At 52.7% G+C, this 23,434-nt stretch overlaps 1 protein-coding gene across 4 annotated transcripts in view; it reads right to left on the minus strand.

Annotated features, from left to right (window-relative positions):
- Positions 1 to 23,434, minus strand: part of GRIP2 (glutamate receptor interacting protein 2) — a 100,679-nt gene that overhangs the window by 2,848 nt on the left and 74,397 nt on the right. For 3 of the 4 annotated variants that reach the window (XM_070463548.1, XM_070463547.1, XM_020872579.2), the window contains exons 12-23: positions 20,932 to 21,118; positions 20,294 to 20,439; positions 19,502 to 19,582; positions 17,440 to 17,506; positions 17,197 to 17,342; positions 10,037 to 10,181; positions 6,533 to 6,672; positions 5,751 to 5,930; positions 4,542 to 4,713; positions 2,804 to 2,909; positions 1,480 to 1,623; positions 316 to 462 (exon numbers count right to left, since the gene is read on the minus strand). In XM_070463548.1, coding sequence (XP_070319649.1) covers positions 316 to 462; positions 1,480 to 1,623; positions 2,804 to 2,909; positions 4,542 to 4,713; positions 5,751 to 5,930; positions 6,533 to 6,672; positions 10,037 to 10,181; positions 17,197 to 17,342; positions 17,440 to 17,506; positions 19,502 to 19,582; positions 20,294 to 20,439; positions 20,932 to 21,118 — 1,661 coding nt within the window. Of the gene's footprint in view, positions 1 to 315; positions 463 to 1,479; positions 1,624 to 2,803; positions 2,910 to 3,059; positions 3,194 to 4,541; positions 4,714 to 5,750; positions 5,931 to 6,532; positions 6,673 to 10,036; positions 10,182 to 17,196; positions 17,343 to 17,439; positions 17,507 to 19,501; positions 19,583 to 20,293; positions 20,440 to 20,931; positions 21,119 to 23,434 lie in introns of those variants that run through there. The other variant, XM_070463549.1, reaches the window with a different exon arrangement.

Raw genomic sequence — 23,434 nt, forward strand, 5'->3', positions numbered from 1 at the left:
CACGCGCCCCCACGAGACAGCACCTCCGCGCAGCAGCCAAGAGCTAGCCCAGCCGAAACGAAAACAAAACAATTTTAGGAAAGAAATACCGAAAAACCACTGAGACGTGGGGTTGTCTGTTACTGCAGCATAACTTAGCCTAACCTCACTGATATACCTGGGAGGTCAGCCCCTTCTCTCAGATAAAGAAGCTGGCTCTCAGAGACAGGAAGCCACCTGCCCAAGGCCACTCAGCCAGGGTAGACGCTGGGTTTTCTCCCCATCCTGGGGCTAGAGAAGACCACTCCATCAAGGGTACCCCCACCCCGGTGTTACCTGGAGAACCCGGTCGAAGGGCCGGAGACCCCCACGTTGGGCCGGCCCATCAGGGCGCACGGTGTGGACGTAGACGCCCTTCTCCAGGAGGCCGTCTGAGACGCTGAAGCCGAAGTCACTCCGTATGGGGTCCTTGTGCAGCGTCACCTGGGGCAGCAGGAGGAGGGGACCTCTGGAGCCCCGAGCCTCCCTCAGCATCCCACAGCTGCCCAAGTCCCTTTGGCTGGCGTCGGATGCCCCTGGGACTCAGCCCCAGCCCACCTGGCTGTCCCCCCCACCTCTGGGGACCGTCATTCTGCAGCACTCAGTCACCGCAGAAGCCATAGGACAGAGTTCCTTTCCATTCGTTTGCAGTCTTCCCACTTCCATTCCAGAACAAAGTCTCCGTAGGGTGGCCATGTGCTTTCACCAGCCTCTGACACTTCCCATTGCCCCGTCCCGCAAAGAGCTCAGAGCCTTCTGAAGGCCATTATGGGGCAAAAGGTCTCTTTTCCCCGTGTGTTTTATTTTTCTAGACTGTAGCCTATAGTTGACAAAAATGCTGGCCTTTCCTGTGAGGTAGTGATATACACATTCACATACACACACGTGGGCTTCCCTGGTGACGCTAGTGGTAATGAATCCACCTGCCAATGCAGGAGACGCAAGAGACGTAGTTTTGACCCCCGGGTCGGGAAGATCCCCTGGAATCGGAGGTGGCAACCCACTCCAGCATTCTTGCCTGGAGAATCCCACAGACAAAGGAGCCTGGCAGGCTACAGTCCAAGGGGTCATAGAGAATTGGACGACTGAGCAACTAAACCACCACTGCCACACATACATATATATACCACGCACACACACTACAAGCTTATATACTATATATACTCACACACAATAACTTAAGTGGGATAAACGTGAGTCCACGTAAACAAAAGCATCACAAGAGTGTGTGTGTGTGTATGTGTGCGCGCACAGACAAGTGCACGGATGGATGTGTGTGTGTGTGTTTCAGCCAAATGGCAGGAGTTTTGGAAAACTCTACCTCCGACCTAATCTTGTGTTTTCCTGGTGGAGGAGAACGAAGCCTGGAGAGGAGTGGGGTCCATCTGGGGCCATGGCAAGTCTCCACAGCATTAGGACATGCGCCCAGGCCTCCCGTGCACCCCGACCACCAGCACCCACCTTGTGCATCTCCACGGGCGTCGGCGGCAGCAGCTCCTGCGTCCCTTCGGGGGAGGCTCGTAGCTCCCGGCTCCTCCTCCAAGGCCGGTGGCGGGGCCCGCCCTCCAGGGCCACGCTCTGCACGGCGCCTGTCATGATGGACGCCTGAGGGGACACAGCCCTCCACTCAGACGCTTCCCACTCTGTTTGCCGTCAGCAAACTTTTGCAAGCGTACCCGAAACAGTTACTAAAGCTGATCACGTCCTTGGCCACCAAGAAAGAAGTCTTACAAAAAATCCCAAGAGTTAGTATCAAATTGAATCCACTGTCACAACCCAGTGTGAACTGGTTTTAAAGTTGGCATCAAAAAGTAAAACCACACATATGCAGTTCCAAAACCAAACACCCCACTTCTAGAAGTGTAATTAAAGGGCTTCAGTAAAAATTTTAATGGACATTTTTTAAATATTAGGAATTGAATAGACCTTAAAAGTGCCACAACTTAAAGTTTATGGGATGCAGTCAAGCAAGGGCTTACAGGTAAATTCTTATCTTTATAAATGTTAGGAAACAAGAAAGATTGAAAATTAAGGAGTTGAGAAACCAGGAAGAGTATCAGGACTTAAAACAAAAGTAAAGTAGAAGGAAGGGAATATGGAAGCAAAACATGGAAAAGGGCAAGACAAAGAACCAATGAAACGTGAGAAAGACGCACAAAACTAAAGCCTGATTCTTTGAAGAGCCCAGTAACTGGCAAGACGAACAGAGAATCGCAGGTCAATCAGAAGCCCGAGGAGCACAAACGGGGCAGAAGCGCAGATAAAGAGAGTAGGCCGCCGAGCCTGGAGCGGGGAGGCGCTCCAGGAGTGAGCCGGGAGGACCCCCAGCCTGGGTCTCCCCAGGCAGCCTGCCCCGTCGTGGGGAACGTGGACCTCCCAGCAGCCGCACTCACCTCCTGGCCCCTCGCCTCCTGCTGTTACGGATGCTGCCATCCAGAAGCTTCCTCTGGGCATGCTCACAGCCATGCAGGCTCCTGTATTGTGCGTGCATGCACGTGCGCGCGCACACACACACACACACACAGCTGCCCTTACGCATCCACATGTGCACACCCGGACATGTGTTGCGACAAGACACTGCACTGTGCATGCCTGAGCGTGCTCACATGCACGCATGCACACATGCTCCAAACACGCCTCCGCTGCACACGTGTCCATCCGTGCGTGTGCAGCACCGCCCCCCAGAGGACGCCGGGAGCGTGCACTGGCACACACTACACGGAGGCACAGTCCCCCCTCCGTGCTGCCTCCCACGGGCACACGCACCGGGTGCCCGAGCCCGTACCTCCAGCTCCCTCAGCAGCTCTGACTGACCGCACGACTCCAGGTCTTCAAGGGCTTCCCCGAACGTGCGCCAGAAGCCCTCCTCGCGGCCGGGGCCAGGGGCTGGGCTGCAACGTAGGAACCAGAGAAGGTCAACTCCCGGCGGGCAGGTGGGCGAGCGGGGATCTGAGGCATCTTCCGGGCCCTGGGCACCCTGCGCTGGGCTCGGGGGGGCCAGAGGGTAGGCGGGCGGGCGGGCAGGCAGGCGTCCTTGGCGGCAATGCTGGGGCCCCGGGGCAGTGGCTGGTGACACGGAATGGGGGGGAGACGCAGTGAGGGGCCACCGGGACTGGCGGTGAGCGGCTAGAACAGGGGCGGATGAGACGGGGTGGAGAGCGGTGACACAGGACGCCTGGGAAGAGAGACAGACGGACAGACAGACGGACAGAGAGACAGACAAGAGAGGAGATCCATGGTGCAGCCCCAGAGGACAGCCCCTGGCCTCCCCTCCCCGCCCAGACACAAGGCACTGCAGGACAGTGACAGACACAGCTGGAGCCAGCGTGGACACGGACGGATGAGGATGGAGGGTCCGCGCTGGGGAAAGGGCCACGTCCCACCCCCTCCACAATTTCCATCACAGGAGGCCGGGCCCCATCAGAGAGCAACAAGCCACATTTTCACGCTTCACCGCCTGCAGCGCCCTTTGCTGTCGACACAGCCCCGGCCCTTATCAAGTGTGCCGTGGTGGGCAAAGCTCTCTCCCTCTCTCAGGAAGGCACCCAGGCTTTCATCTCCTGGGGAGCCGCCAGGACGATGATACAAGAGAGGCGGCCCCCTCGCCTTCCCATTTCAGAGGTGAGAAGACGGAGCCTTGAAGGCCATGCACTGCGTTCGAGTCCATTCTACAGACGCGCTGAGCCAGGCCCTCTCCTGGGCGCAGGGCCACAGAGGGGACTAAGGTGAGGGCCCTGATCTCATGGCGTGTGGGCATGAGCACCTACTGGGTGTCAGGCTGAGCTCGGGGTGCCACGCAGAAGACTCAACAGCCAGGTCGTTAACAGGCAGACCCAAGACAGCCAGCGCCACCAGGAGGCTCGTGTGCACGGCTGTGGGTTCCAGCGGAGGGAGGCATGCCTCCCTTCTGAGAGTCAGGGAAGCCTGCGCGGGGAGGGGACCTTGAGCCTGGTCTGAAGGATGAGCAGGCCGTCGGCCCAGAAAGGGGAGGGGGCGGCGCTCTCGGCAGCAGGCACGGCCCGGTCGGAAACTCGGCCGTGGGAAGAGGGCGGCTGGGACTCCTTGGAATCGCTCCTCGCAGGAGCCATGGGCAGCTGAATCCCTCTGAAGACACCACCACAAACAGCATCATACCCACAGCCCAGGGCTGGCGCTCATGACCACAGCCACCCTGCGGGGGTGGGGGGGTCCCCGCAGGAGGGCCACAGCCACGTGGGCCAAGTCGGGAGGGTCCGGGTTCAACGTCTCAGGTTCCGAGAAGAGCCAATCGCCAGACACGGGGGGGAGGAGTCAACCAGGCTGCCTTCCTGCCCCCCTTGCCTCTGCTGTGCCCCCGCCCCCCGCCCCGGGCCTTCTGAAATGGAGACGGCTCTGCCCCGCGCTTGCGCTCCTCTCGCGGGAGCCACACAAGACTCATTCATCGTGCCCACCGCCCTGGCACAGGGACCAGCTCCCTAAGCCCGTCCCAGCCGGGAGGCCAAGCCTGCCTCCTCCCCTGGGGGCGCCCCCTGCCCCCCACAGACCTCGTGGGCGGCTCCCAGTCCTCCTCCTCCTCCTCGGGGAAGCTCTCGTCGGCAGGGCCTGGGGTATAGCTCGTCCTCCGGGGCTCGGTCGGCGGGGGACTGCTTCTCAGCCGGCTGGGCCGCCACTCCTGGGGGGTCACGGCCCGAGCAGCCGCCTGCGGAGTGTAGGAACCTGCGGGCCGAGAGAGAGAGTGTCGAACATCCTCTCCGTGTGCCCCGCTGGCCCTCCTTCCTGCCCCACCTCCAGCCTGGCGGGGTGGCCTGGGAGAGGTCTTTGCCTCCTCTGTGCTTGCCGGACCACCCAAGGCCCCTACTCCAGAACCCCGTGACCAGCAGCAGAGTGAGTGCCAGGCCTCCAGGACCCCGTCCCAGCTCCATGGGGCTCAGCGTGAGAAGGGGTCCACACTCTTAATCATCCCCTTCTCCCGGCCCTGAAGGTCCTGCCCCGTGGGGTGATGCTGACCTAGGGCTGCAGATGGGGAAGCTGAAACAGAGTGAGCGGACACACAGCAAGGGATGACCAGGAGCCAGGGCCCCTGAGACTACCTGGAGGCCTCACCCCACTACTCCCTGAGCTGGGCCTTGGGGAGTCCCCTGCGGTTCTGGGTCACAGAGATCACAAAATTCAGACATCCCGCAAGGCCGCCCATGGGTCTCACGTGCAATGGGCGGGGGGTTGGGGGCGTGTGTCCTGGGGGGTGGCCTCCCAAGTGGGTCTCGCAGGAGGGATGGCAGGGGGCTTTCTGCCTTCCTGTCTTTGATGGGATGCAATCAGCATCGGACACTTGCTGCGTGCTGGCCATCAGGCTGGGAATGGAGGAGTCAGAAGACAGACCCCTTAGTCTCAGCCTCATGGGGGAGATCTGAACAGGCAGCTCTGTGCCATGGATGCCAATCAAAGCCCAGGAAGGCCTGTGGTCCAAGCTCTGAGGGTGAGGGGCCGTGAGAATGGCTGACCGGCCCGATCAGGTCTGCCGTCAGGAAATGTCCCTAGGGGACGGAGCCGGCAGAGGAGCAAGGAGGCGGGGCACGGAGGCGGGGCAGGGCGAGGGGCGGGGCATGGAGGCGGGGCAGGGGCGGGGCAAAGGAGGCGGGGCAAAGGAGGCGGGGCGGGGCAGGGGCGGGGCAAGGAGGCGGGCACGGGCGGGGCACGGCCCCTGTAAAGGCCCAGAGAGAGCACAGCGCCCGTCCAGGGGCCCGAGGCGTCACCTGGGCCCCCAAAGCCACCCTCTGTGGCCGAGCTGCCCCAGGACTCCACGGCGCTGTCCACGCTGGGCACGGTGGGCGAGGATCGGGCTGCCAGCAGGCCGCCTTTCAGCGCCTCTGGCGGGTCTTCATCCGCATCGCTGGCTTCGCTGAGGCTGCCGGACTTGCGGGGTGCGAGGGGGCCTGGGAGGAAAAGTGGGCGTCACCGCCACTGGCTTCTGACCTTGGAGCCAGAGATGTTCAACCAGTCTGCTTCCCTGCTTCGGCCTGGTTTGGGGAATCACAGGCCCCTGGGTGCCCTGAGCCTCTTGCTGACCAAGCGGACACGTGAGGTGGGAGGCAGGCTAGCGGGCAAACCCATCTCACAGACGGGAACACTGAGGCTTTGGGAAGGCTGCTCCACACACCTAAGGTCACATTGTGCGCGACAGTGGAGCCCAGCTTCAAAGAGGAGCTCCGAAGTCTGGACTCTTGTCCACTCCCTAGCAAAGCACAGGGCAAACTGGGGGGTGTGTCAGTGACAGCCACAGGAGATAACAAGCCGGCTCCTTCAGAGGCAGCAGGCCGAGGCGGGAGGGGATGAAGAGCATGGTTCAGGCCCAAAGAGCGCCACAGTGGCCGTGTGGCCTCGGGGCATCGCTCTGAGCCTTGTCCCAGGGACCCTTCCGCCTCCCCGGGGTGAGCAGCCATCTTGTGAGGCTGGGCCCACAAAGCGTGGCACAGTGCCCGAGGGAGCTCTCTCCCTAAGTGGGCTGGATGGTCCCAGGGTACGGGGTGAGGCTCACGGTCTAGCTGCTTCTTGATCTTCAGGGTGACGGTCTCGCCAGCCACCTGCAGGAGGTGGATGGCCTCGCTCAGCGGCCGGCCCTTGAGGCTAACACTGTTGATGGCCAGGATACGGTCCCCGACGTGGATGGCGCCAGTCCTTGGGAGGGCGCATAGGGGAGAGGACGGGAGTTAGGGACTTGAAGTGGGGGTCTGCCCTCCGGGAACTCAGGAAACCCAAAGCACAAGCCTGGATGACCCCAGGTAAACCCACCTGTGGGGGATTAAAAAAAAAGCCAGTGTGATTGTGTTAATAGGTATCAAGTTTATCATCTGGGAGGGGATTTTTCCTGCTCAACTCTAAAGTTAGGTTCTGGAACCAGTGTTCAGCATGAATTTAGAGGATGTTTGGAACACCACTTACTACTACCAAATACTATGTGGTCTTTTCAAGCTGAGCGCTGAAGAATTGATGCTTTTGAACTGTGGTGTTGGAGAAGACCCCTGAGAGTCCCTTGGACTGCAAGGAGATCCAACCTGTCAATCCCAAAGGAAATCAGTCCTGAATGATGACTACTGGAAGGACTGATGCTGAAGCTGAAACTTTAATACTTTGGCCACCTGATGTGAAGAGCTGACTCATTTGAAAAGACCCTGATGCTGGGAAAGATTGAAGGCAGGAGAAGGGGATGACAGAGGATGAGATGGTTGGATGGCATCACTGACTCAATGGACATGAGTTTGAGTAAACTCTGGGAGTTGGTGATGAACAGGGAGGCCTGGCATGCTGCAGTCCGTGGGGTCGCAAAGAGTCAGACACAACTGAGTGACTGAACTGAACTATGTGGTCTTGGGCCAATTTCTTTACTTCCCCGAGTCTCAGTTCTTTCATCTGCAAACTAAGAGTAATAATTTGATACTTATGGTATCAAATTATAAATCAAGGACAGATGAGTGGAAGGAATTCACGTTCTCCTCCAGCTGACACCCATGGGTAGCCTTTCCCTCTCCCTGGACCTCAGTTTCCCCACCTGGAGAATAAGTGTAATCGCCAGGATCCAGCTGCCTTCATACAGGGGTATGCAGGGGGAGGGGGGTGGGCGCTGATAAGGCCAAGCTGTAACTGCATACCTCAGTGGTTTTCCACCTAAATGCCATGAGATACCTAAGGAGCTTTTTCAAAAGTACAGATGCCTGGCCCCTCCCCCTGACCCGTGAAACCGAACCTCTGGGAGTGGGGCCCGGGATGGGATTCTGGGGAGCAACCAGGGCTGGGTGGGGGGAGTGGCAGTTGGGGCTAAGAATGTACCCGACCTGCGTGGAGGAGCAGGAGGGAGAGCACTGGGGTCGGGGCTCTTAGACTCCAAGTGTAGATTTCGCCCCCAGCTGGGAGCTCATGGAGGGTCAAGCCCTTCCACGCCCAGCCTGGCCCAGCGAGCTCCCCGAGGGCCTGGGGGACCGACTGAGTCGGGAAGGACTGGATTCCGGGAGGAAAGTCAGGGCCGTGCTGTCTAGTTCGACGGCTACCAGCCATGTGGGACTGCTGGGCCCTGAGATGTGGCTGGCCTGTATGGAGACGTGCTAAAAGTGTAAAATACACCAGAGTCTGAAGACATAATGTGAAAGAGGAATGTCAACTATTCTGTTAGTTATTTTTACACTGATCACATGCTCAAATAAATACATATTTAAGATTTTTTAAAGTTGAAATGACTTTTCTATCACTTCATGGCAAATGGGTGGGAAAACAATGGAAACAGTGACAGATTTTATTTTTTTGGGCTCCAAAATCACTTGGGGGTGACTGCAGTCATGAAACTAAAAGATGCTCCTTGGAAAAAAAGCTATGACAAACCTAGATAGCATATTAAAAAGAAGGACAAACATTCATATAGTCAAAGCTATGGTTTTTTCCAGTAGTCATGTGAGAGTTGGACTGTAAAGAAGACTGTGTCAAAGAATTGATGCTTTCAAACTGTGGTTTTGGAGAAGACTCTTTGAGAGTCCCTTGGACTGCAAGGAGGTCAAACCAGTCAGTCCTAAAGGAAATCAGTTATGAATATTCATTGGAAGGACTGATGCTGAAGCTCCAATACTTTGGCCACCTGATGCGAAGAGCCAACTCACTGGAAAAGACCCTGATGCTGGGAAAGATTGAAGGCAGGAGGACAGGAAGGGGCGACAGAGGATGAGATGGTTGGATGGCATCACCGACTCGATGGACATGAGTTTGAGTAGGCTCTGGGAGTTGGTGATGGACAGGGAGGCCTGGCGTGCTGCAGTCATGGGGTCACAAAGAGTCGGACACAACTGAGTGACTGAGCAACACTGTGGCCGCTACAAACTTTATGAATACATTCGCAGCTCACATTATACTGCACTTGGACAGTGCTGACCTAGATCATCCAGGCGAAGGCAGGGAGGTTGTCTACTGTGCCCCTTAGGGCTGGTTCACAGTGGGTGCCCAGAAAATGTGGTTGAAGATCTCCGAATTCAGAACCGTTCACGGTGCCCTCTGCAGTGTGCTGGGCATCCAGCAAGGGTCGCTCCAGGAGCACAGTCAAGAGGGTTGGCTCAGGGTTGGCCTCAGCCCCAGAACCCCTCCATCCCCTGCCCCACCCACCCCAGCAGGGTGTGTCCCAGGCCAGACGGGGCTCCCCTTTTACAACAAGTTCTTCTCGGTGCCTGGACCTCATTGCAAAGCTGTCCGGAGTAAGCCTGTCTCACCCACACTGGGGTCGCCTCCCTGTGACCCCCCACCCCAGAGGCAACCAGTTCCACTTCGGGTCCAGATCTCCCTGCTTGCCCTCCGAACTGGACAGCTTGGACATGACTCTTCTCACAGCTCCCCCTGCTGCCATGGTTTTGGGGGGACTTCCTAGGGGAGAGAATAGTGGGGGCCCCCCACCCCAGTGCCTCCAAAGAGGTGCCCCGGGCTGTGCTGGAACTCAGGCACCAGGAACACGGCCCCTGTACTATGAAGGCACAAGAAACACGGGCTCCATAAAGGCTCACATGCTGACTTTCCAAAAACAGGGAGATCTCCAGGTTTGGGGGAGCAGATGGTGAGCACATATTTATCCACTGTGTGTGCGTGCTCAGTCACTTCAGCCGTGTCCGACTCTTTGCGACCCCATGGACTGTAGCCCGCCAGGCTCCTCTGTCCATGGAGGATTCTCCAGGCAAGAATACTGGAGTGGGTTGCCATGCCCTTCTCCAGGGGATCTTCCCAACCCACAGATCGAACCTGGGTCTTCTGGAACCAAACCCGTCTTCTGGATTGCAGGCAGATTCTTTACCCACTGAGCCGCCTGGGAGGGATTTATCCAGCACTTCCTGAAATCGGGATGGCTGCCAGGGGCTGGGTCCCACCTGAGGAACTGAGGCTCAGAGCACAACAGGACAGGCCCCAGACCATCAATGTTGGAACAAAGCTGAAAGCCAGTTTTGACTGACCCCAAAGCTCAGCTGCTGCCCATGGGGTCCCTAGCTGACCCATGTATGCCCACAGAGCCCTGGCTCACCTCTCAGCTAGGCCACGCTTGGTGAGGCCCGAGATGACGATGGGGTCGAAAGGCTCCTCTGTGCCTGAGATAGTGATGCCCAGGGGGCCCCCGTAGCGTTTCAGCTCCACCGTGTAGCTGATGGCACCTGTGGTCTCCTGTTCATCTGGGGAGGGTGGGTATGCATCAGAGGTTGGGGGCACGTATCAGGGGCCGGAGCACAGGAATGGGCATGCCCAGAACCCCGCAGAGCATTAATGCACCACACTCATCATATGCTTCCATCAATACACCCATTCCCTCAGTCAAAATAAAGTTACCCATTCCCTAAACCAATTCCTCTGCCATTAATACACACATTCCCTCAGTCACTAATACACTCATCCCCTTATTCCCTTAATACACCTATTCCCCCAGTCTTTCCTTGTGCCATTAATTCAGCCATTCTCTAAACCATGAATTCAGCCATTCCCTCAGCCATTCATTCAGCCATAATTTCAAACATTCCCTTCACCATTAATTCAAGCCCCTCATAGCATTATTATACCTATTCCCTCAGCCATTGATACACCCATTCTCTCAGCCCCAATACACAAATTCCCTCAGCCATTAATTCACCAATTTCTTCAGCCATTAATTAATCCATTTTCTAGCTACTGATTCACCCATTCCCTCAGTCATTCATTCACCCATACCATTTACCATTAATTCACCCGGAATTCATCCATTTCTTCATGCCATTAATATACCCATAACCTCATGCCATGGCTCCATCCATTCCCTCAACCATTAAATCACCTATACCCTCAGCCACTAATCGATCCATTCCCTCAGGCATTAGTTTACCCCTTGGGTCAGCCCCATTCTTCATTTCCTAAGGCATTAGTTCACCCATTCCTTTAGATTCTACTATACCCATTCACTCAGCCTTTAATTCACCCTTTCCCTCAGCCTTTTACTTCAGCCATTGTTTCATCCATTAACATACCCATCCTCTCATCCACTAATACACCCATAAATTCTGCATTTAGTTCACCCATTCTCTCAGCTTTAACTGACAAATTTCAATTCCTCTGCTACTAGTTCACCAATTCTCTCCACCATTAAATCAGCCTTTTCTTATACATTAGTTCACCCATTCCTTCAGCTACTAACACACCTATTCCCGCGGCTATTCATTCATCCATTCCCTCAGCCATTAATTCACTGATTCCCTTAGGAATTACTCCACTCATTCTCTGAGCCATTACTTCCCCATATCCTCAAATATTAATTCACCTATTCACTGAGACATTAAATCACCCATTCCCAGAGCCCTTCATTCAGCCAATCCCTCAGCTATTGTTTCACACATTGTGCATGTTACTTGCTCAGTCATGTCAACTCTTTGAGACCCCGTGGACTGTAGCCTGCCAGGCTCCTCTGTCCATGAGATTCTCCAGGCAAGAATACTGGAGCCAGTTGCCATGCCCTTCTCCAGGGGATCTTCCCGACCTAGGGATCGGACCTTGGGTCTCCCACATTGCAGGCAGATTCTTTACCATCTGAGCTACTAGGGAAGCCCCTGTTTCACACGTTATCTGCTGTTAATTCAACTATTCCCTCAGCCATTATCACCCATTGCCTCAGTCATTATATACCAATTCTTTCATGCCTAACATAACCATTTGCTCAGAGATTAGTTCACCCATATCCTCAGCCATTAATTCACTGATTCCCTTAGGAATTAGTTCAACCTCTCCCTCAGCCATTAATTAATCCATTCCACACCCATTAGTTCACCCATTCCCCCAGCCTTTAATACACCATTCCCTCAGTCATTAATACACAATTCCTACATCCATTAATTCACCCATCCTACCTCCAGTAATTCACCCTTTTCCTTAGCTATTAAATCAGGCATTCCTTCAGCTATTAAATCAGCAAATACCTAAGCCATTAATTCACCCAGTCAGCCATTAGTTCGCTATACCTTCAAACATTAACACACCAATTCCCCCAGCTTTAATACATTCGTCCTCTTAACGATAACTTTACCCAGTTGCTCAGCCATTAATTCACCTTTTTCCACAAAAATTAGTGCACCTATTTCTTCGGCCACTATACACTTATTCCATCAGCACCTAATTCAACCATTCCCTCAGCCTTCAATACACCATTTCCTCAGTCATTAATGGAGTCAAGTGCCTCCACCCCGATTCCCTCAGCTATTAAATCAGGCATTCCTCAGTTATTAACTCAGCTAATACCTGAGCCATTAATTCACTCATTGCCTCAGTCATTCACTAATACCCTCAGCCATGAATTTACCTGTATCAGTTCAGTTCAGTCTCTCAGTCGTGTCTGACTCTTTGCGACCCCATGAACCGCAGCATGCCAGGCCTCCCTGTCCATCACCAACTCCCAGAGTTTACCCAAACCCATGTCCATTGAGTCGGTGATGCCATCCAACTATCTCATCCTCTGTCATCCCCTTCTCCTCCTGCCCTCAATCTTTCCCAGCATCAGGGTTTTTTTCAAATGAGTCAGCTCTTTGCATCAGGTGGCCAAAGTATTGGAGTTTCAGCTTCAAATTCAGTCCTTCCAATGAACACCCAGGACTGATCTCCTTTAGGATGGACTGGTTGGATCTCCTTGCAGTCCAAGAGACTCTTAAGAGTCTTCTCCAACACCACAGTTCAAAAGCATCAATTCTTCAGCGCTCAGCTTTCTTTATAGTCCAACTCTCACATCCATACATGACCACTGAAAAAACCACAGCCTTGACTAGACAGACCTTTGTTGACAAAGTAATGTCTCTGCTTTTTAATATGCTGTCTAGGTTGGTCATAACTTTCCTTCCAAGGAGTAAGCATCTTTTAATTTCATGGCTGCAGTCACCATCTGCAGTGATTTTGGAGCCCAGAAAAATAAAGTCAGCCACTGTTTCCACTGTTTCCCCATCTATTTGCCATGAAGTGATGGGACCAGATGCCATGATCTTAGTTTTCTTAATGTTAAGCTTTAAGACAACTTTTTCACTCTCCTCTTTCACTTTCATCAAGAGGCTCTTTAGTTCTTCTTTACTTTCTGCCATAAGAGTGGTGTCATCTGCATATCTGAGGTTATTGATATTTCTCCCGGCAGTCTTGATTCCAGCTTGTGCTTCATCCAGCCCAGCATTTCTCATGATGTACTCTGCATAGAAGTTAAATAAGCAGGGTGACAATATAAAGCCTTGATGTATTCCTTTTCCTATTTGGAACCAGTCTGTTGTTCCACGTCCAGTTCTAACTGTTGCTTCCTGACCTGCATACAGGTTTCTCAAGAGGCAGGTCAGGTGGTCTGGTATTCCAATCTCTTTCAGAATTTTCCACAGTTAACTGTGATCCACACAGTCAAAGGCCCTCACCCATTACTACACCAGTTCCCCCAGGTCTAACACTCAATCTCTCGGGAATTAATTCACCCACTCACACAATCATTATTTTACCCATAACCTCAGGATATTGATTGATAACCAGTCAACCCAAAGGAAATCAATCCTGAATATTCATTGGAAGGACTGATGCTGAAGCTGAAACTCCAATATTTTGGCCACCTGATGCGAAGAACTGACTCATTTGAAAAGACCCTGATGCTGGGAAAGATTGAAGGCAGGAGGAGAAGGGGACGACAGAGGATGAGATGGTTGGATGGCATCACTGACTCAATGGACATGAGTTTGAGCAGGCTCCAGGAGTTGGTGATGGACAGGGAAGCCTGGTGTGCTGCAGTCCGTGGGGTCTCAAAGAGTCGAACACGACTGACGGACTGAACTGAACTGAACTCATGTTAGTTCTTCCATCCCTTCAGCTGTTATTTCCACCATTCATTCAGCCAGTACTTCAAGCAGTGCCTCAGCATTGTTTCTGTCATTCCCACAGTCTTTGATACACCAATTCCTTCAACCTATAATACCACACACCCGCATGCATTAATTCATCCATTTCATCAGTCATTAATTCAGGCATTCTCTCAGCCCCAATTCACCCATTCCCTCAGGCATTAATCTATTCCCACGGCCATTAATACAGCCATATCCTCATGCCATATAAAAATATCCTCACCCAATTCCTACACTCTGAATCACACATTCCTGAAGCCATTAATCCCCCACTTCCCTCAGCCATTCATTCACCCATTCCTTCAGCCACTAATTCACCTATACCCTCAGCCATTCATTCATCCATTATTTCAGCCATTAATTCACCCATACTCTCAGCCAGTAATACAACAATTCTGCCAGGCCTAATACATCCAATCCCTCAGGAATTATTTCACCCACTTGCTCAACCATTATTTTCCTCATAACCTCATGTGATTAGTTCACCAATTCCTTCAGGTATTATTTCAACTATTTCCTCAGCCATAAATTCAGGCATTCCCTCAGCCTATTTTTTTCAACAGGTAAGAAGTGGATTTATTTGGATACACATTCCACAGACAGAGTGTGGTCCATCTCAAAAAGTGTGAGCAACTTTGGGAGAAACACTCCAGAGAGAGGGTGGGCCATCTCAGAAAGCAAGAGGCCTCCCTTAATCTTTGATACACTAATTCCCTCCGTCATTAAGACACACTTTCCTATATCCATTAATTCACCCATTCCCTCAGCCATATTTCAGGCATTCTTTCAGCCAACCAATCCCTCAGTCATTAATACACATTTCCTCATGCTATTAATTTACACATTCCCTCAGGCCTAATACAAACTTTCCATCGGCTATTAATTCATCCATTCTCTCAGCTATTAGTTTCCCATTATCTCAGCCACTAACCCATTTCCTTAAGTTGTTAAATCACCCATTCTTTCTGCTGTTGGGTTCAGCCATAAGCCCCCAATTCACCCAGTCCTGCCATCATTAAATCACCTTTTTACCTTAGCCATTAGTTCATTCATTCCATCAGTCACATTCACCTGTTTCCTATGAAATCTCTCATCCATTAATTCAGCCAATCTGAGACATTTTTTTACACATTCTATTGGCCATTAAACTATTTCTTCAGCCAGTAAATCCCTTATTCTCTCAGCCATTAATAATAGCATCAGCCACTAATGCACATATTCTCTCAACCATTAATTCACCCATTCCATCAGCCATTAATTAAGTCAATCCCTTAGCCATTATTTCACCTCTTTCATCAGCCCTAATACACCAGTTCTTTCATGCTTAATACAGATTCCTTAAGCGATAAGTTCATCCATTCCCTCAGCCATTAATACAGCCAGTCCCTTAGTCATTAATTCAACCAATCCTGCAGCCATTAACTCAGCCAATTCCTCAGCGATTATCTGAGCCAATTCCACAGCCTTTGATACACCAGTTCTTCCAACCATTAATACACACATTCCTCCATCCATTAATTCACCCATTCCCTAGCCATTAATTCAGTCAATCCTTTAGCCATGAATTCACAAACTTCCTCAGCCACTAATATATCAATTCCCTAATGCCTAACACACTGACTGTCTAGTTATTAGTTCACCCATGTCCTCATGCCATGAATACCCTCATTCCCTATGTCATTGATAAATCCATTCACTCAACCACTAGTTCACTGTTATCTCAATCTTTAGTCACAGATCGCCAAACCCGTAGTTTATCCATTCCTTCAGCCACTAATTCACCCATCATTTCAGCCACTAATTCTCTACCACTTATTCAGCCAATCCATCAATCATTAATTTACCCAAACCCTGAATCATTAACTCACCTATTCCTTCAGCCATTAATTCGCCATTCCCTCAGCCATCAACACACCAATTTTCTCATGCCTGAACAACATGTTCTCTTAGTGATTAGTTCACCCACTCCCTTGAGCCAGCATGGAGCCACCGCCTCAGCCATTATGTCACCCATTCCCCCTCAGCCATTTTTCAAACATTCCCTCAGCTGTCAATTCACCCATTCCCTCTGCCATTCATATACCCATTCCCTCAGCTCTAGTACAGATTCCTTCAGCCACTAATTCAGCCACCAAGTCACCCACTGCCTCATGTCACTAATTCACCCATTCTCTCATGCCACTAATTCACCCATGCTGTCAAGCCATTAATATAACCATTCCCTAGGCCACTACTTCACCCATTTCCTCTCCATTAATTCACCCCTCCTCTCAGGCATTATTTCACTATTCCTCCAGCCATTACTATACTCAGTGCTTCATGCCTTGAATACACCCGTTCTCTCAGCCATGAATTCACTCATTCCTTAATTCCATTCATTACACCGATTCCCCCAGCCATTAATGCAGCCATTCACTCTGCCATTATATCATCCCTTCACTCTGCCATGAATACACCCATTGTTTCATGCTATTAATACATCTATTTCCTCAGCCATTAATTCAAACATTCCATCAGTCACTAATCCACCTATTCCCTCAGCCATGAACACACCCATTTCCCCCATGGGAGGACTTCAGATGGCACCACTTGAAGCCACCTTCTGCTTCCAACAATGTTTCATTCCACCCAAATAGCTATTTCAATAAGAGCAGAAATACTGAACCAGCATTTTTATAATAAAGATTTCACGTACCACGCAGAACAACAAGGATAGTGATGGTGATGATGATATTGACTATAAGACGACACCAGATTTCCCGTTTTTCTTAAAAACTCTGAAATCTGCCTACAAGTGATCCTCCTTCCCAGGGTGGGAGTTGGGGGCAGCCCTTCTGGACAAGATTCTTGCCAGTGCCATAGTCCTCTCCCTTTCCTTCTGTCTACCCAGACTGAACCATTTTTCTCAGCTTCAGCCCAGTTCACTCACTCTGTCACCTGTCCAGCCTCAGACGTGCCTGAGTTTGCAGCCTCAGCTTATTCACAGCCACCCAGGCAGTGGTACATCCCCCACCCCCACCCATTCATCGTCACACCCAGTCATCTGCGCCCAGCAGCTTTGGGCAGGGCCTGTTGGATCCAAGTCTCACGCAAACTCTAGCAGACCTCACAAGGGCCTTTGGAGAAGACCAGACCTGGGAACAGGGACACATCTGCCATCCTCCCCCTCTCCACTCCGCATCTTCATTCAAGGGGTCTCCACCAGCAGCCCCTGGGTGGCACCCACCATGCTCCCTCCTTGGCCGGAGGGAGCACCAGATTGCCAGCTGGGTTCTGTGTCTGGTTGGCGTGGGTGGGTGGAGATCAGGGCCCTCACCTGAGTTGTCCTCGTCCTTTCGGATCTTTAGCTTCACCAGGTCCTCACACTGGCGCAGGATTTGCACAGCGTCCTCCATGGGACAGTTGTCCAGGCGGATGTTGTCAATGGCCAGCAGCTTGTCCCCCGGCTCGAGAGTGCCGGTCCTGCAGGATCAGGGAGGGGACATGAGGAGCTGGGCACACCAGGTGCCCAGGCCACCCCCACGGGCCAGTCCCCCTGCCTTGCCAGGGGCTCCCCCACCTGTGCGCCACGCTGCCTTTCTTGATGTCGGAGATGACCAGGGGCTCCCCTCGCTTCCTGCTGGCCGCTGGGGGAAAGAAGCCAAGAGCCCATCCTTGGCCACCTCGGCCTCAGGGGCCCAGGAGTTGGGCGTGGACGCGGAGCCCCATGCCCTGCTTCCCGTGGCTCCCTGGCTGGGTGGACTGTGAGCAAATCAGCGCCCCTCTCTGCCTCAGTTTCCCCTCTGTAAAGTGGGGATGAGAGCACAGAGCTCATGGGGACAGCCCAGATTCCCGAGACGAAGCAGGAAAACACCTCCCACGCTCAGCTCGCTCTCCAGCACGTGGAGCTCCCTGAGGGGCTGGGTCTGGCTGGCGTCCATGTCCCCAGCAATGGGCACACACAGGGCCAGGTTCCAGAACCAGCCGAGTTCCTCCTTGCCCGCTGCAGGGAATGCAGGCTGCGAACACTACAGCGGGATCCTGCTGGGGAATGGCCTTTGGCTGAGGGAGCAGCCTCACCCAAGACAGTGTCTACACCCATCGACCAGTCCACGCAGCGGTGCCAAGGCCCGGCTCCCAGCCTCTATGCAGGACAACTCCCGCAGAAAGTGAAAGTATTAGCCGCTCAGTCATATCCGACTCTTTGTGACCCCACGGACTGTAGCCCACCAGGCTCTTCTGTCCATGGAATTCTCCAGGCAAGAATACTGGAGTGGGTAGCCATTCCCTTCTCCCGGGGATCTTCCTGATACCAGGATCGAACCCACATCTCCGGTATTGGCAGGCAGATCCTTTACTGTCTGACCCACCAGGGGAGCCTCAGCTCCCGCAGCCTCCCCAGCGAAGAAGATTGGGGGAGCCCTCTATTGGGACTACATCGCAGCCTAGCTCCTCCCACTGCCTGGTCCTACAGTCTCCGGCCCACAGGTGCTGATCCTAAGAGCCCTCCTCAAAAGGCCCCTATTATACGTCACTCCTTGTGGGAGACTCTATTTCCCAGGGAACACGATCTAAGACAACGGGTGGCTGAGTTTTCCTGCAGAAAGAATCCATTTGGGTTAATGGGTTTTCCCATGAATGACCAGGTGTAAGGCGGTCCCTCTAGCCCAAACAGCATCTTTGCAAATGAGACAAAGGAGCCCCGTCTAATTAGTCTGTTGAGAAAATGTCAGAAAAATCTAAGTCTACCTTGAATGGGCACCTTGTGTCATGTACAACCTGCACAACTGCACCTGGTGGCCCTGCCCAGAGGTTCCTGGGCTGGAAGCACCTTCTCCCCATTGGCTGCTTCAATTTCCACAACCACTGACTGGGGGGTCTGGGGCAGGAAGGAGCTGCAGCACCAGCCCTTCTGGACAGCTGCTCCTCCAGGGTGTGATGGGGAGAAGGCAGGAGATGAAGTCAGAGGGGGCTCCCCCAGTGGCTCAGTGGTAAAGAATCCACCTGCAATGCAGGAGCCACAGGAGATGCGGGTTTGATCCCTGGGTCAGGAAGATCCCCTGGAGATGGGCATAGCAATCCACTCCAGTATTCTTGCCTGGAGAATCCCAAGTACAGAGGAACCTGGCAGGCTACAGGCCAAAGGGTCTCAAAGAGTTGGACACATCTGAAGCGACTTCGCATGCACGCACGCACAAAGTCAGAGGACTTCAGCTTTTCTGGAGTGAGATGAGGGCAGGGGGAGGGTCTGTGACCGTTCCTCTGTTTGTGTATTCTACTTTCTTCTTTCCATTCTGCAGTCCCTCACTTTCATTCCTTTGACAAACATGAATTAAGCACTGACTATGTTCCAGGCCTGTCCTGGGTCCTGGGAATACAGAGGCAACAGAAAAACCAAACCTGGGTCACGTGACTGGTGCCTCAGAGACTAAAACCAATCCTGGAGACTAAATAGGCCAGGAGACTCCCATTGTGCAGAACAGAAAACCAAGGCTTCCAGAAGCCTTGCCTGAGGACATGCACTGCAGACAGAGGAGAGCCAGGTCAGCCAGCCGCCCCTCCCACCCAGCGCCTTCCCCTGATCGCCTCGTGCTGGGCATTTTCTTGGGGCAGGCTGGAGGGCATGTGGGATGGGGACTCACAGCTGATGGTGATGCCCAGCTCCACGCCGCGCCTCTTGGGCAGCTTCACATGGAAGGTGCCGCTGCTCGGGATGACCGACTCTGGGTGCAAACAGACACAAACCCAGGAGACTCAAGAGAATAGCCTCAGGGAGTCCGCACCCCACACTCATTCTGGTCCAGTGGAGAGGGATGCCAAACACAACCCCATCCTGCTTCTTCTACCCACAGAATAAACTGAGGCACGCTGCACTGACTTGTCCCAGACAAGCACCCACGGGGTCAGAGCAGAGACAGGACTGGTACCCTGACCTACAGCTGCCACTGGGGCCCACTGGCCCGGCCCAAGCCATTCGGATCCAGCAAGGATTTACAGGGCGCTTCTCACATGCCAGACCCCAGCTGGTGCTTCCAGGAGCTTCATCTCATCTGATGTCAACAACACCCCTTGTGATAGAGGATTCTATCCACTTTACACTGCTTTCACACTGGGGAAAACTGAGGCTGGAGGAGGACCGGCCCTGTTAGAGGCCACACGGTGTCCAAATCAGGAACCAGAATTCTAACCGAGTTGTTTGGGGATCTTTGCATAAACCCTCACCTCCCCCACCGGCGGCTCCTGTTCCCTTGAAAAAGTCCTCATCCACACCGGCTTGTGCAAGTCCTTCACTCCCGCCCCCTGCCTTTCTCCCAGCGTTCTGGGGACACGCTGCAAACGCGGGAAGAAGCAGGGCGGGAGAGGGGGAGCAGGGTGGAGAAAGGAGGGAGTAGGGGGTCGCGAAGGAGACGAGGAAGCCGCAGGTACCCACTCACCGGCCACGTCGAACTCCACCTCCAGCACGACCTTGTGGGCTAGCGCCGCGTCCCGCAACAGCTGGTTGGCCTCCTCCATCGTCCCGTCCTCGGTGGCGATGCCGTTGATGGCCAGGACGCGGTCCCCTACTTGCAGCAGCCCACACCTGAACCAGACAGAGAAGCGGCCCCTTTGGAAGCCAGGGTCTTGCTGCGCAGGAGCAGGGCCAGGCCCCGCCCACATCCGGGCGGGGCGGGGCGGGGCGGGGCGGGGCTGGTAGCGCTGCGCCCCGCCCCGCGCCAGCTGCCCCTCCTCAGCCGTTTATCTGGGACACTGGCTATAAGGGATGCCCACGCTGGACCTCAGTTTCCCTGCCCCGTGGGGATGATGCCATGCCTCAGGAGATGTATACACAGGACTCGGACTTCAGACCACACTGGGGTTCGTGTCATGGGTCACTCCCAAGCCGTGTGACCCTGGGCAGGTGAATCAGCTTCTCGGAGCCTCAGACCCCTCGTCTACAAAACGGGGCCGGCGACGGGGTGGACCGTGATGGTTGGTGAGATGCACCTGTGCAGCCAGGCTAAAATGTGACTGGACTCCCCCGGCTGTCCACCCCCCGACTCGGAGAGTGGCAGGCCCACGGCAGTAGGCTCACCTCTCCGCCGGGCTGTCAGGCTCAATAAAACGCACGAGGGGTGGGGAGGACAGGGTCTCGGTGGCGAAGATGCCGCCCTGGAGCTGCAGGCCGAAGCCGCTGAGAGGGTCTCCGCAGAGCACGACCTCCGTGGTCTCCGTGTGCACAATCTGGCCGCCTGGCCCCACCGTGCTGGAGGTCAGCGACACTGCGGGGCAGGCGGGCACGGCGCTCAGGGCACTGTGCCGGGGGAGCTTCCTGCCAGAGCCCACCCACCCTCGGCGGGACCTGGAGTCGGAGAGGGCACGTGAGTGGGAGGCCCGACCCGACCCGGCACGGGGCCAAGTCGCGGCCCATTCTGAACCTTGGGGTCCTGGGTTCCACCCGGCAGAGCTGCGCCCAGCATCCAGGAAGGCAGCCCCTGGAACGCCATGTTATACAACAGGCTCTGAGGGTCCGTGATGTTGTGTGATGTTATGCCGCGCTCAGTCGCTAAGGCGTGTCCTACTCCTTGCAACTCCATGGGCTGTAGCCCGCCAGGCTCCTCTGTCCCTGGGATTTCCCAGGCAACAACACTGGAATGGGTTGCCACGCCCTTCTCCAGGGGATCTTCCCGACCCAGGGATCAAACCCATCTCCTGTGTTAGCAGGTGGATTCTTTACCACTGAGCTACCAAGGAAGCCCTGTGTGATGTTATACTTCAATTTATTTTATTATAGTATCATATATCAAATATCACATTATATTACTATTAGATGCGATAGTATGTATTATGCCATTTTTGGCAACAGCTTTATTGAGATATAGTTCAGCTTCCACAGTATTCACCCACAGAGTGTACAATTCAATGGGTTTTAGTAAATATATTGATTACTTAGTATATCCAAGTTGTACAACTATCCCCTTAGTTAATTTTAGAACATTTTCAGTCCCTCAAAGAAGCCCTGTTTGCATTAGTCACTCAAATCCTCCCCTCTCTCCCAGCCCTAAGCATACTTTCTGTGTCTAATATTTGCCTGTTCTGGACATTTCATATCAACAGAATCATACTATAAATGGTCTTTTGAATGTGGTTTCTTTCACTTAGCATGTTTTCAGGGTTCATTTATGTAGCATAGATCAAAATGTCCTCCTTGAGGCTAATATCCCACTGTATGATGATACCGCATTTTTTAAAATTCATCCATCAATGGACATCTGGGTTATTCCAACCTTTTGAATATTATGAATGACACTGTATAAACATTCATAAATATGTTTTGGGGTGAATATGATGTAGTTTTCATTTCTCTTGGGTATTTACTTAAGAGTGGAATTTCTGTGTCATATGATAACTCCATGTTTAACTATTTAATATGTTATTTAACATATTTTATATTCCACATATAAATACATTTATATTATTAATATGGATATTGGATATCATTTATTAAATAAAACTTATATGTCATTCTATTAGTTATACCATTGTGTCTATATATTATTTTCTTATATTATTATGTATCACATATTATAATATGTGAAACATACTTTATTGTTGGATATATTGTGTTATTATATTTCTACTCATTTTTTTTTTCATGATTACATCACCAATGCTAAAAATGGTATCTGGATCATTGGAAGTATTCAAACATTTTTATTTAACTAATTAATCATTATCATCAAGGTAAGGGGGTCCCAAGAGTCTCCAGGTTCCATAAGCTCCTGCCTGTGAAAAGTATTTCTGAATCTCCTCGCCTCCTTACCCGCTGCCTCAGTGGGTGACAGTGGTGGTTGGTAAAACTGTATTTTGTCTATCGTCTGACTCTGAACTGTTTCTCTTTTTGCCTTGGCTGCCAGGAAGCTCATAACCACGCTTAGCACCTTTCAGTGCCAGACTGACTTCTATTTCTCTCGTCCCTCACCTGGTTCAATCCTAAATGGCCCAGTTTGACCCTCCATTCTTCCCGGAGGCCTCCACAGTTCACATGGAAGGAGGCTGGGAACACTCTCTACCTCAACAAAGGAAAGACTCTTCCCAGGCAAGATTTCACAATTCAGGGCCCTGGACTTCCCTGGTGGTCCAATGGCTAAGACTCTGCACTCCCAATGCAGGGGCCTGGGTTTGATCCCTGGTCAGGGAACTAGATCCCGCATGCTGCAACTAAGACCTGGTGCAGCCAAATAAATAAATATTAAAAAAAAAACCCTGGGCAATCATGACTTTTTGCTACTTCCACATGTCTCCTGCATTATCATTCATTACTATTCATTTTAAAAAATACTTAAGGGACTTCCCTGGTGATCCAGTGGTTACGAGTCTGCCTTGTGATGCAAGGGACATGGGTTCAATCCCTGGTCAGGGAGCTAAGACCCCACATCTTGCAGAGCAACTGGGTCTGTGCACCACGCCTGCTGAGCCCACCCACCACAACGAGAGAGAGGATCTGTGTGCCACAACAGAAGGTCCCATGTGCTGAAACTAAGGCCCACCACAGTCAAATAAATAACAACTAAACAATTTTTTATAATTTTTAAATA

The sequence above is a fragment of the Odocoileus virginianus genome, unplaced genomic scaffold (assembly GCF_023699985.2).
Source record: "Odocoileus virginianus isolate 20LAN1187 ecotype Illinois unplaced genomic scaffold, Ovbor_1.2 Unplaced_Contig_3, whole genome shotgun sequence".
Classification (NCBI taxonomy): Eukaryota; Metazoa; Chordata; class Mammalia; order Artiodactyla; family Cervidae; genus Odocoileus; species Odocoileus virginianus.